The 14,466-nt window shown below is 38.9% G+C and overlaps 1 protein-coding gene across 4 annotated transcripts in view; it reads left to right on the forward strand.

Moving 5' to 3' along the window:
- The first annotated feature begins 405 nt into the window (after positions 1-405).
- Positions 406-14,466, forward strand: part of EFNA5 (ephrin A5) — a 293,503-nt gene continuing 279,442 nt past the window's right edge. For 2 of the 4 annotated variants that reach the window (XM_003920711.4, XM_010340003.3), the window contains exon 1: positions 406-1,691. In XM_003920711.4, the coding sequence (XP_003920760.1) occupies positions 1,567-1,691 (125 nt within the window). In that variant the 5' untranslated portion in view covers positions 406-1,566. Of the gene's footprint in view, positions 1,692-2,151; positions 2,548-14,466 lie in introns of those variants that run through there. The other 2 variants (XM_074382905.1, XM_074382898.1) reach the window with 2 other exon arrangements.

The following is a 14,466-nucleotide window of genomic DNA, read 5'->3' on the forward strand; positions in this document are numbered from 1 at the left end:
TTTCCCCCTCTTTTGCAAAACTGACTTTTACAAAACCCTTTCCACTTCTTGCCAGTCGTTTCAATCCCTCCCGGGCTGCTCGTGCTGCTGCTGCTGCACTCAAGTTTATTTATTTTCCCGCCTGGGTAGGGGTTTTAGGATTCGGTTGGTGGTTTTCACCTCTGTTGCTGCTGTGTCTAAGGAGGGAGAGGAGCAGCTGCGGGAGGATCGGGAAGGTTTTCTGATGTAGTCATCGGGGAGGTGCCACTCGCTTGTGCGCTCTCTCTCTTTTTCTCTTTTCCCATTTCAAACTGATTGATGCATCTCTACAAGTTGCTAGGCTTGGACCCTCCGGAGTCGCAGGGACACTTCTGAGAGCTCACCCCCGGCTCTTCGCAGCGCGTGTGGGGGCTCCGTCTCCCTCCCGGAAGGCGATCAGAGACTGACATCAGCCCATCCAGGAGTTGGAGGGATCCATTTGAAAGTGATTTGTTTCCCCTCCCGCTCTCCAGCCGAACAGTGGGGTTGGCGTCGTCTTGCAGGTTTGGGCATTCCAGCTCCGCCAGGCCGGCTGGTTCTTAACCTCTGCTCTTCATTCACTCGGGTGCAGCCACATCCAGTCAAAGAAAGCACGCGCGAGAAATCCCCGAAGCTCTGCCGGCACCCGGGGTGCCCTCTTCTGCTACCGCCGCGGTCCGACTCCGCCGAGGGACCTGCCGGAGACGTGAAGACCCAAACTTTTCTTTGAGGTTTTCGAGGCAAGACCGCTTCTCGCCGGCGCAGCTGCCGCTTAACCAGTTCCAGGACACCGGCAGAGCTGGGTTTGCGGCTCCGGATCCCCACCCTTCTCAGCGCACCGCCGGGTACCGCAGCACCTACGACTCCTCTGAGATTTCCGGGGGTCGCCCGGCTGAGGCACACAGGAGGCTGGGGAAAGGGGCTCTCAGACTCCAGGGACCACAGCGCGTAGCCCCCATCTGCACGTCGCCCTCCTGCAGTTTCCCACCGGCCGCCAAAGTAACTTGAAGCGAAGCGGGGCGCAGTGCGAGGGCCCCGGGCGGCGGCGGAGCCGTACGCAGCCCGCAGCGCCGACGCTGAGCCGGGCCCGGCGGGCCGGTGTATGTCTCCCCGCGGCTGCGGCGTGCAACTCCCGGTGACTGTGCAGCGCGCGCCGCCGCCTGTCCCGACCCGCGCTGCAGCCGCCCGGCCCGGCGCGCACCTCCCTCTCCCGGGGTGACCGGCCTGCCGCCGCCGCCCGAGACACAGCTTGGCACCCCTTCCCCCGCCCTCGCCGCCGCCACCACACACACGCACGCTTCTCTCCATCTTGTGATTCCTTTTTCCTCCTGAACCCTCCAGTGGGGGTGCGAGTTTGTCTTTATCCCCCCTACCCCACCGCCTTTTCTTCTCGCACTCCTACCCCTACCCAGCTTGGTGGGCGCCTCTTTCTTTTTTCGCCCACTTTCATTTTTATTTATTCATATTTATTTGGCGACCGCTTTCTCTCTGTCCCTTTCTTCCCTCCCTACGGATCCCCGCTCTCTCCCCGGAGTGGCGCGTCGGGGGCTCCGCCGCTGGCCAGGCGTGATGTTGCACGTGGAGATGTTGACGCTGGTGTTTCTGGTGCTCTGGATGTGTGTGTTCAGCCAGGACCCGGGCTCCAAGGCCGTCGCCGACCGCTACGCTGTCTACTGGAACAGCAGCAACCCCAGGTAAGCCGGTAAGGGGCGGAGAGCTGGGGCTAGCCGGGCCTCTGGGCCCTGCGGAAGGAGCGGCTGCGGGGAACGGCGCGCACCAGCAGCTGTCGGCGCGCGCCCTCGGAGCCTGCGTCGCCCGAGCGCTGATGGCTTGAAGCGTCGGCGGGAAGCGCTCGCGTCGCGCCCCTCTTTGTTAAGGCTAGGTGCCCCTGGGAGTCTCTAGGGCTGCCCAGAGCAACTGCTTCGGCCAAGCGCTGGGAGATTCGGAAAAGGGCGGGAGCTGGGGAGTTGGGACTTAGCTTCACAGCCCCTTCAGGCTGGCAGGCATCCGGATCGCGGCACGAGGAGCCCCCAGTGTGTGCCGCTCAGAGCTCCTGCCTGGAGCGTGGGTCCGCAAGGACTGCGGAGAGAACCCGCCAAACACATCCCCCAAAGTTTTTTTTTTTTTTTTTTTTTTTTTTTTTTAATTTAAATTTTTCCTTCTCTTTTCCCGGTGCGCGCAGAGTGAGCGCATGGGCTAGGGGAAGTGAGGGGGGCTGGGAAGCGGAAGCTTTAGGTTTTTATTTTCCTCTTTAACTGTGAGGAAATCATTTGGCCCCTGAGTCAGTCTGGGCCCGGCGCGCTTGGCACTGGAGAGGATTCTTCCACATTCTCCATCCCTCCACCCACTCCAGTGGGTTCAAGGTGCCAGAAAGTTTGATCTAATACCGGGTTACGTCATGTGTGCGGAACAAACTGCCAAGAGTTGGCCCAACCAGGAGGTGGGAGCCCTTTGCCATGGCCTGGCGATGTGCAACCGGAGGAACGCGCGGTTACCTGGAACTGTTTTGCCGGCGTCCCCGAAGCCCGCCGGGTACGCGGAAGACCAGAGGTGGGCGCCTGGGGCCATCCTAGCGCGCGTGCTGGACACCAGCCAGCCGCAGACGTCCCGTGTTTTCGGACCCTGAAAGTGGAGTGGGGAGGTTATCCAGAGTGCCCGGCAGGATCCTCCAGGTGTGGAGCAGTTCCGAACCTTTATTGTTCCCGGCCTGTACACAAAAGTCGGCCCCGCTGGGCCCATACCGCACTGCTTTCTCTGGGACAGAGGCCAGCTTCCAGCTGTGTCCTGGTCACAGTGCCCTCCTAGGTACTATTTGTTAAAATCACAGGTCTTCCCCTGGGCTGGAGAGGAAGTTGGGAAGAGAGAGGTGGGAGGCCGAGGCGGAGTTGCTGCGTGCCCCGAGTTCCAGGAGAGAGGGGGTCGGTGGGCACCTCTAATTTTTCCGGCGGGCCCTCTCCGCCTGCCGTTCCTCGGCACGGAGGCAGGAGAGGGATTCCCTGCTTGACTAATGTCAGTAATGAAGATGGGAAGATATCCCCACTCGCAGTCTGCGGGTTACAGAATCGAAAGGGAGTTCCCCCAATCCCGCTAATCCAGGATAGTCTTACTCAGGTAGCCTGAGTCCTAAAATGCACCGCTGAACAGGAGTGCAGATATTCCTGAAAGTTTGGTTCAAAAAACAAGGGTCTCCTGGAGGTGGGTGGTGGAATGGGGAGCGATTTCTTCTTTGACATGCTGCTTACCACTATTAGGAAAAGAGAAAAAGAAGCCATCCTGCCAGAGGAGATGCCTTTTATTAAAGCTGACAAGACAAATAGTGCAAGCTTTCCAGTTGTGATGGTGTTAAAAGCAAGTCTCATTATGTTGGTTGGTTTTTTCCCCCTGTTTGCGCTTTATTAGGCAGCATATACGAAGCAGACATTGGATCTCTGAACTTTAGCACCTCACTAAATAAAGCAACACGGAAATCGTTTCGTTGAATTTAGAATATTTTGCTTTTGGTTGTCTTTTCTTTCCCATTCCAAACTCCACAGTGTGATCTTTTTCTCATGGCATTCATTTGTTTGGATACTTGGGTGTTCCAGTCTTCCTGGGTTAAAACAGAAAGAACCAGCAGCACCCCTACTCTAACCCCCTTCTTAACCTGTCAAGCTAGTCTGAGTGAGTTTGTGGACATTTTATCTTAGGTTATCTCTGTTTTATGCTTTTGATACTGTTGTTTGGTTTGAGATTAGCACATTGATTTTTGTCACAGGTCATGTTTTTTAATAGATCTGTCCTGCCTGCAGAAAACTCTTCTGCTCAGGATGCCATGGAGGCTTTGAACCTGCCCAGACAAAGTTAATATGCAGAATTTTAAAATGCCAAGGGTATTTCTAAATCGGTATTCTAATTTCAGGTTTGTGGAAATACCTTTCTATTTGATCATTATCAGTCTGATAATGTCAAAAAGAAAGAATGATGTACCCCTCTCAACCCCAAGAGATTCAGCCCTAACACTTGTTATTCTTAGGAGTTTATGGACGCATTTATCTTGTTATAAATGTTATAACAATTAAAAACTTCAAAAACAATATTTTAAAAGTAGGCAGTTTTATCTCTGAAGTGTTGAATAAAATGTTGCTTTTTCGATGCATTAAGAAAAGTGAACTTGGATATAAAGAGGCCACATGCAGAATAAGTATTTCAAAAATAAAAACAGTTTGTCACCAAAAAATAGTGAGAAAATATTTCAGAAAATTTACATGGGTTTACTAAATTTTATAAATTCAGTTTACAGTTCGTTTTCATATGTGTTATTTTGTAAAGTAAGCTGGCCACACCCTGTGTCTTTATATTTTGCTAAACTAGTAAGACTTCAATCTTTTGGGAGAAAACATAGAGGACTTTAATTGCAACTTAAAGAAAAATTTTTTTTCCTCTCAATAAATAAAGTTCAGTGGGCACATTAAACTGATGATAATGGATACTGTGTCTAAATGCAGTACATCTACTTTAGCTTATACTAACAGATTCAATTTGAAATTATGTTTAGGTAAAATCAGAATTAAATGTATTGTGATCACAGGATTAAGTACAGTATCTTATTGTGTAAGTTGAGTATCTGATAGTAGTTTATCTTCTACATGGATTTTCATTACAGCCTCTCCATTGATACTATGAGCATCTATAGATATAGTTTCACAGGAAGAAATATTAAATTTATTTGCTGTCAGGATAGTTTTGCCATTAGAATCTACATACTCAGGTACTGACTTCTGATAAGTGGATACTGAGTTTTCAAATGCTGATAACTTTTTAGTTGCTAGTATTTATTGGATAGGGGACCAAACTGATTTTATGTGTTGAATTGGCACACTTCTGTGAAATAGCAACTGAGAACTATCAGTTTGAATAGAAATATAGGATAACATTTGTCTAAATGCATCTTCTGTATTTCCAAAATTTGAAAACTTGTATAAGTTTTACCTAAAAGTATAAATAATCAAATGATCCTTTTAATATTATGCTGAGTTCTAAACTGGAATGTCACTAAGTAACTTTGAGTAATGAAAATACACATCAAGAAGAATATAACTATTTGTCCTTAATTTCTTTAAGAACGTAAAAAGCTTTAAGTAATGTTAAAAAGACTTCCAGTAATAAAACTTTACTTTCATTCTCATTTAGTAGTTATGCTTATAAAGAGAGTCATAATATTAAGAACATGCCTCTTCATCTGAAGTATGCCATAAACCATTTGGTGATTCTAATGAGAATATACTTTTAAACATCATGTGCATATTGAAAGTTCTTCTTGGATTCTTTTGACTATTCGCCAAAATGATATTAGGGTAATTAAACATATCTCCTACTGGTTGGCATTGTTGATGCAATAACCAAATAATATGCAGCAAATATCACCAATACACTTTAAGGAATACCGATTCTCTTCAAACTGGTGTATTGCTTCTGTTAAAGTTTGAGTATCATCAATTTAAAACCTTACATATTCTTAAGAGGAAAATATCTCTGTAATTCATTAAGGATTTACTAAACTTTAACCTAATCATGGTTTCTTTGGACTTTTTCAATTCTTGTAGATACTTGTAAATTAAACATTTCATATTAGAGTAGCAGGTAATTGACACCTTTTTGTTTTGTTAACATGTAATCTTGGAGTTGTGAAAGTAATGTGAATTCTAGGTCAATACTCCCAAATCTTCTGGCAGTACAGGTCAAATGTATGTGGTTAAGAAGAGAGAAATAATGACATTTTTTTTTTCCTAATCATATTCCCTTGAGGATTTTTCTTCTTTCAAAATTTAATTGCTCCATTTAAAAAAATCTGAGCCATCATCATTTTGATATATGTATACTACTATACCGGCACTGTGCCCTTTTCACTGACAAATAAATGAAATCAGCATGGTTTCAATCTCAGAATTTGTTGTGAGTAAAGATTGAAAATTTATCTTGGTTTTAAATGAGTTTTTCACAAAACTTATAAAGGATTATCTTTATTTTTGAAATTTTAAATATTTTAAGCATTTAAAATATTTTATATGTTTATATGTTTTATATGTTAGAAACATAAATGTTCTTCAACTAAAAGGCATTAACTTTAAGAATCTATTAACTTTAAGCCTCAATGTAATGTATCATTTTATTAGATGTATTGGTAGTAATTTTTATTATTCTGAAATTTATATCAGAATTTATGCAAGTACCAGGATAAAAATAAGGCAGTATGACTGAGATTTATAACCCATATTTTTATGCTTATATGTTTATGAGGGACCTGAATTGTCCCCCCACCTTTTTTAATTTATAAATTTGTAAAAGAGAAATATGCTTCTTGTTTTTTTGACCAGTTTTCTGCAGAATTTTGAAAAGCAGAGTTAGCAACTGAGATATGTTCTACCTATTTTATTCATTATTTTATATATTTACAATAAACTATCAAGTATACTCAACTATCTGTTTTTCAGATGACAGGAACATTAGAGCTATTTAGAGCAGATTTGGCTATACAGTCTAATTTGGCATTTTCACTGTAAGACCAAGGTCAGTAAACGACTTGTGATTAAAAGTATGAGTCTTCAGTAGTTTATTACGCTCTGTTAGGTGGTTTTAGTGGTAGTAACTAAACCATCAGCTTGCTGAACTAATATCTTGTTATGTGTGTTCTGGCTGATAGTTTCACAGGCTTCCACCTTTGAAGGCTGAGGATCAGGTTTGGAGGGAACACTTAAGTTACTTGGGTGCAAATTAACCTTGTGAATTTCTTGCCATTTAATCTTGCAGAATGCCTTTTGAACAGGCATTTCATTGCATTCTGTCCCCTGGCCTGGTTTCCTGTTGGATAAGGACAGATAAAGATGAGTGCCTCCTTTTCTCCCCTGTTGCTATGAACCAAGCAAGCTACCAGCTTCATGCTGGGCCAAGAAAATGAATGAATACAATTAGTCCTTTGGGAGTTCTGGCCTTTGCTAGCTTGGGATAAGTATATGCTAGAAAATTTAAGAGAGAATAAGCATCAAAATAAAAATGAACAAAATATAAGAATATGTTAAGAATAGAATTTTACATGTTGCATAGCATTTGGTCTAGCGCTTAGTGGTTTGTTTTTTTTTTTCGACATAAATCAATTTAAAAATTTTTTGTAAGATACCACTCAACCCTCTTCATTTTTGTGTATGTGTTGAATAACTTTTGTAGCGTTAAAGACTTAAGAAGCTGTGACGTTTTGTTAGAAATAATGAACGACTCTATGTTGACGTTTCTATATTATCAATTTTCTTTTCAGAAGCAGTATACAAACTGTTAGAATAGCATTCCTGATTAGAATATCCATGTTGAAAAGGAAGCCTCTATTTCCTTAAGCACAGTGAGGAAGGTCCTTGCCTCTTATCCAGGACAACTCAGTCAGATCAGCCTTCTGAACAGAGAAAAAAAAAAATGCCTTTTGATCATTTGTGACGGATAACACCTTCATTTTCAGGTATAAAAACCTCAGGAGTATAAGAAGTGAGGTATTAATATTCACTTTTAATGATTTGTCTTGCGATGGTGGTCTTAGACAGCCAAACATCAATAAATTACTGTCTCTTTTAGGACCTGATTTATATTATCAAATTTATATTTTAGTCTGCTTTTCAACCTATGTCCTGAGCTGTTTTGTAGAAAAGTTTCTTGTGATTAATGTGAGCTTCCAGTGCTTCTGAATAGGATATTACTCACTACTAGGAGATCTATTTCCTCTTAAATTTGTCTGCATTTATTTTTCAAAATTTAGTCATTATGGAGCTAAATGAGCACAATGACACAGGACAACTTAGCTTAAAATTAAAAATGAATCAAGTTTTTCTGACTACAACTATATTGCATGATCTTGTGTAAAATAATTCCTAATATCTTCATAGTCTTGATAGTACTTCTTATTGTACTTTCTGAAGGATTTATTGTAAACTACTGAAATCCGTGTGCTGTTTTCTAATTGAAAAATTTGAGTGGATGTAAATTCTTATTTTTGAGGCTTCTGAATATAATTTTCAAACAGTAGACTATATAGTTCAATGAAAACATTATTTTAAAATATTGAAAACTCCTATTTAAGCTAGCTAGTTGCCGAGAGACAGTAGTGTACCACAGTGATGGTTAGCTCAGCTTTCATTCAGGTAGAATTCTATCATTTTCAATAAGGAAAAATAAACCTTTGTCATCTTTAGAAACATCCTTCATACAATTGACAGTTGACAGGTTGAAGAAAATGTTACTGTCAGGTCTTATTTTCCACTCAAGTGAGGAATAAAAATAGGTTTGAATGATTTTTAAAAATTTATTTAAAAATTATTTCAAGATGGAGAAAAATGCTCTTAATTTTTATATGCATATCAGAATTGATCTTCAAGTTGCTTTAGGGAGGGTCAGCAAAGTGTAGTTCAAGGAAAGATTGTCTTAAGAGTAAAGTTCCTGTCGTTTTTACTTTTAGAAAGTCAAGTACAGTTGATTTGATTGTAATAGCATATTACCGCATGTTTTCTGATGGGATTCTTAGGAGATATAGATATTCTTTCTATTATTACTTATCAAGTGACCTGATTTTCATGACTGATGATCACAATTCTGATATGAACTAAAAGTGGGAGTTTGAGCATAGCAAATATGTATATGCCTTGGACAATCATGTTATTAGTATCCATCCATTAGACCTGTTTAAAAATCGCTTTGCTATTAATTATTTAAAATAACTGCACAGTATAATATATGGATTATCGTGTGGAAGTACATGAATACCTACTTAGAGATTAGAAAAAATATGATTAAGTGCTTATTTCCTAATTTAGAAAAGCTAGTTTTTTGGCTTTCAGTTAAATCAGCGTGTTTTTTCCCCCCAGAAGCAGCCATCTTGTTTTAAGACCGATTTTATTTCTTTCGAGAAGTTGGTCCGGAAATGAATATGGACGATAGCAAAGGACTAAACCACTTTATAATCATTTTGGCAGGGCTCTCTACAGTTAAAGCTCTATCTTAAGTTATCTGCAAACTTACAAAAATGCTATCTTCTTACATTTAATTGACAGAAAAGGATGTTTTAACTTAGCAATAATATGCTCAAACTCAGGCTTATTATATATTAATGTTAAATGTTGGGTGGTACCATGTTTCCATACATTTTTTTCTTGAAGCTTATACTTTATGGCTAATTTCAAAGTAATATATTAATATCCCCTATTGTCACCTCCAGCCCCAAATACTGATTTCCTTTTTCTGACTATGCTAAGTAGTTCTTTTTATTTGTTGGTTGACTTTTTTTTTTTTTTTTTTTTTTTTAATTCTCAAGTCTACCAGGAATCTTTCTCCAGCAAAAGGTACTGATAAGAGTATAGATACCTCTAAAAATCAAGCAGTTTGGGTTAAGATGTTTTATAATAATTCAGAGCCTTTTTGTCTCTGAAATACAGGCTCTTCCTATCTCATTAAACCAAATCTTTCTTGTGGACTCTCATAGATTATTTTACAAGTAAATTCATATTTGTTACTTGAAATTATGGGAGTATTTCAACCGAGTCAGCTGTATTTTCTATCGTGTTTTGTAGTTCTGGATACATTTGGAAAATCATGTGTCCTAATAAACTTTACTAAAAATTTATACTATACTCCTTACTACTACATGTGTTTGATGATGGCTGGAAACATTATTCTTATGTACTGCAGTAAAAGCAGAGCTTCCGTAAGATTAATTTCAAAAGTAACATGACTTAGTCTGATTAAGCTGGGCACAGATAAATACTAATGTCACTTATGAAAAACTGCTTCAGTTCATTAGACGTAGGATTTTGGGTGGTTGTGTAGGGTAAAGGCAATAAATAAAATGCATATTTTAATAACAGATACATGTATCATGGTATGGTCCAAGTATGAGTTGACCATTTTTGCACAGAAAACTTTCCTCTGATGTCTACCATCTGTTTTGCTTTGACTGGCTAGTGGGGAAGACTAAAATAACTGAGTGATCAGAGTGATCTTTTGTTTTTAAATGAACTAACAAATACCTTTTGTTTTTTATCTTGCTATTTCCAAGCTGTCAGAGTTTCCATTTTAAGATTTATTAATGATTTATATATGTAAAAGCTATAATTAAGAATTAACTCTTGCCTCTTTCCCTGAAAATTATAAAAGTAAATGAAAGTATTTTTATATGAAACATGCAATGTTGTGGTTTGAATTAAATCAGGCTGTGGCATAGTTAGGTTGGATAATTATAGTGCAAATTGTTATTTAGGTTATGATGATGGCAGACATGATACTTGATATTTCATATTTTGTAGATGTCAGTGGGATGTACAACTCTGTCACATTTACTGAACTCAATAACATATAGGGAGCTTTACTTTCTGGCTACGTTTTTAATAGTATTTAATTTTATGGAGACAAATGAGAATGGGGGAAAAGAAAAAATAACTCTAAATATGGGAAATTATCTTTTGTGTCTAACAATTAGGTTAAACAAAGTGGGAGCAAATGAGCCTAGTTCCCCTTCTATTGTTTCAGGGCAAGAAAATACAGACAGATGTCGGAATGTGGAAGCTGTGACCTCTGACTTGCACAGCATGGCCACTGCCCTGACACACAAGTGTCCTGAGCCACCATCGTAGCAGGATGCTTTTTTGAAGTGACTGACACTTTGAGATGGAGATCCTGAAACTGATTCTGTAGCTATTTGTAGCCCTCCAAAGTATCAGTCTTTTTAATTCTCATTTTAAGTTTCTCACCTTACCGTTTATGAAAATGTTTCTTTGGCTCAGACAGAGCTTTTGTGGCTTGCTGATAGCTTCTGTATCTATATAGTCACTATAAATCTTTGCCTCCCAATAATTTTATTCATCGTGTTAGGATGATGGAGGCTAAGGGAAGCTCAGATGTACGGTTCTGCTGCAGCAAAGTGCCCGCTTTATTTAGCTAATACTTTTTTTTCTTCTTTTTTTTTTTTTTTTTTTTTTTTTTTACAGACAGATGAAAGCAGTGGTTTTGTTAAAGGCCTTTTCTTTTAGCCTCTGCTCTGCAATCTCGCCAATAACCTCTGGGTTCAGACAGACCATTAATGTTTTAGATACTGTGGCATTCAGTGCTTTCTTCATATATTTGTTTACTGTTACTGCTTCAATAAACTTTTATGCCTATTTCAGTAGTTTTCTGGCAGGAGCTCCATTTATTAAAATTTAGTGACCCAGCACTAAGAGGGGTACAGTTCAAATAGTGGTGCTTCTGACAGGGTTTTGTGTCAAACTACAGAAAATAATAGGGAAACGAAAGCTGCCAAAATGTGTCTCCCAATTACTAATTAATCAGGAGAGAAGGGACCTCAGTGACAGATCTGGTGTCTACCATGGCAGCAACTTTGGATGCATTAGTTTAAATACTGTATAAAACAAATTAAAGTAAACCTCAAGAGAATTTAGCACCCAGATATTTTATATCACAAGTGATAATTGTTTAAAAGTCTGTGAAAAGCCAGGCAAAAAACAAAATTTGAAATGAAATCTTTGTAACTTTTACCAATAATATTAAAACAAAGCTATTCTAAAGAGTATTTCCCTTATTAATAAGCAATGTCTTTATTCTTATTAATATTTTAGTACAGACATGATAGTGTTCTTCTTGGTTTCAGTATTGGTATAGCATTGTATACATACTTTATTGTCAACAAAGATTCAAGGAAAAATTTAAAAATTTTCCCGCTATATGCCTGCCATTAATATTTTGACAATTACTCTAATTGAAGTACAGAACCCCCTTTCCCCACCACATATATATATGTTTTGCCATCCCAGAAGTTCCCGTCTTTTCTGGCAGTGTTCCCACTATGGTTGCTGGAACCATAATTAAATGCCTGTTATTAGTGTATTTTTTCCATAGCATTTATGGCATCAAAAGCAAAGGGTCTTGTATGGAACTACAGCTGTCAGGGGAACAATGAAAACTAATTACACTCTCTGCTATCACCATGGTCAACTATACTCTTGGGGAGACAACGTGGCAGAGGTGGTATGTGTGGAGGGTGTGGGTATATGTATACAGTATATTCCAAAAGAATATGTGCATCTAAGGGCAGACATACCTAATGGTTTACAATTATCTTCTGTTCTCTAAAGTAAAAAACAAAGTAGAAAGGACTATTTAATTTAGTTAATTAAATTGAAAAATGCAGTTCTTTGTTAGGAAGGGGATCCCTATTTCAGCATTCTTCCTTTATAATATGAACTGAGAGAACCAGCAATATCTATGAGTCTGAATATCTGTTATTGTGAATATTATTTTGGAGTAGCCTTGTTATCAATATATATATTAACATAGCTGACTATTATTACCTCTTGCGAATTATTATTCTTTTACTTAGGTCTAGATTTTTCCTTCACATCTTGTTTTTTGAGAGCTATTCACTTAATTCATTTATTATGTAAATCTCTCTATTGCTATTTTTCTCTTTCTTTGGCTTTTGGCCATTTTATTGTCTCTGGACCTGTAGACCTATGGATAGATTTCAGAACGAAAAGAAAACTAAAACAAAATAAAAATAAAAACCCCCCAAAACTCAAACTTTTAGCAGCTTGGATAGAAGATTTGGTAAGATAAGATCTTAAAACTATTGAGTAAAATGAGGTTTTGGAATCTATTTTGGGCTTCAGTCATCCACACCATCCCTGTTCTCTGGTGCCACTTAGAATCAGAACTTGGCCCTGTATAATGTTTTCCATTTTCATGCCTAGTGTGAGCATCCCTAGCTGTATCTAAAACCATAGCCAAATAGATGGATTCAGCAATTACATGTTGATTTGAAATTATTTTTCCAAAGTTTTCACACTGAAGAAATTCTGTATTCCTATATCGAATATCTAAAAGCTGTCATTGACAAACTGTTGAGTGATACAATGTAGAGAATACTGGGAGACATACAGAGGATTCAGGGATAAGATAATGTCTGCACCTGTAAGGAACTTAAGAGCATTGTTTACATATAATAATTTTATACATGTAATTATATTACAGAATATGAAATAGTATAAAAATCTGTACCTGTAGATGTATTTGACAGATATTTATGTGAAGTGTTCACTGTGGGCCAGGTACTGCTCTCAGTACTGAAGATACTGCAGTAAAACAGCATATATACAGTATCCCTGTCATCATGAAGCATTCCGTTAGTGATTTCTAGGTCACTGTTTCTCACACTGGAAGGTGAACACAGACCTGGATATTTTGTTGAAATGCACATTTTAATTTAGTAGATCTGGCCTACATAGGGCTCTGGCAGTGTGCATTTCTAGCAAGCTCCCCATGACATTGATGCTGGTGGCCCATGAGCCATGGTTTGAATCGCAAGGTTCTAGATAAAATTAAGAGAGAGAGAGAGATTACTTCTGGCCCCTCTTCAAGGACTCCTGGTTGTATTTGTCCTGAACTTTTCATAGAGTTCTGTGATTTCCAAAATGGTTCCATATTTATGTGAAGGAAAATTATTTGCCATTTAAAAAGCCCAGATTGTCTAGTGTTCTTTTCTAACCACTTTCCTCAAAAACTCAGACAAATAAAACAGACTTTTACATTAAAGTTTATGCTTCATTGAAAATATACCACTAACAAAGGTAATGGGACAGGATTTCATTGTAAGATTTGGTCTCTGTAGACAAATTTCACTGGAGTAAAAATATCACCCCAGTCCAAAAAGTTTAAGGAGGATCCTGTCACAAATGTCTAAGGATATTTATTTGCAAACCCTCCCAAGATGTATTTTATGTGGCAATGCCAGAATTACACCTCAGAAACAGAGATTTAACACTTTCCAATTTAAATCCATATGGTTAAATTAACCCCAAATGTTCATTTCACATTGAGCATAAAAGATGACTAACAGTTCTTCCAGTTTCAATGTCTGGGTTTCTTGTAGGTGGCTTTCAGGAGCCTATAATTCCAATGGAGTTATAAAAGACTTGGGACAAAATGCCTTCTTTCTGTAAAGTCCTATGATTCTAGTGGTCTTAGTGAGAAACTTTTGCTCCTATAGAGTCTAAGCAATATCAGATTTGCAAATATGCTTCTGCTTTTCTTAGAGCATATATATTGTTTGCTTTTTCAAAGCAAACCTTTGTTTTAACAAGTAAGCAATGGAACTAGTTAAATTCAGAACATTACTCTGCATTCTTTGTTTTTACTGATCTTCATTCTATGTATATAAATGCAATGTTACCAATCTAAGTAAACTTGAAAGTCTTTGAAAGCATCAGTTAAGTAGACTGACTTAATTGAAATATACCTCTATGGAATGGTTATTAAAAAAAAGATAAAACTGTTTGTACTTTAAGTCAGGTGTATTCTTATGAAAGGAAACAGATGAACAGGACAGTGACTACTCAATTTAAGTATTCTTTTATTTTTAAAACAAATGTTTACCAACACTTTTCGATAATTTTAAAATAGAAGCAAATA

This window comes from Saimiri boliviensis, chromosome 1 (genome assembly GCF_048565385.1).
Source record: "Saimiri boliviensis isolate mSaiBol1 chromosome 1, mSaiBol1.pri, whole genome shotgun sequence".
In the NCBI taxonomy this organism is placed as follows: domain Eukaryota; kingdom Metazoa; phylum Chordata; class Mammalia; order Primates; family Cebidae; genus Saimiri; species Saimiri boliviensis.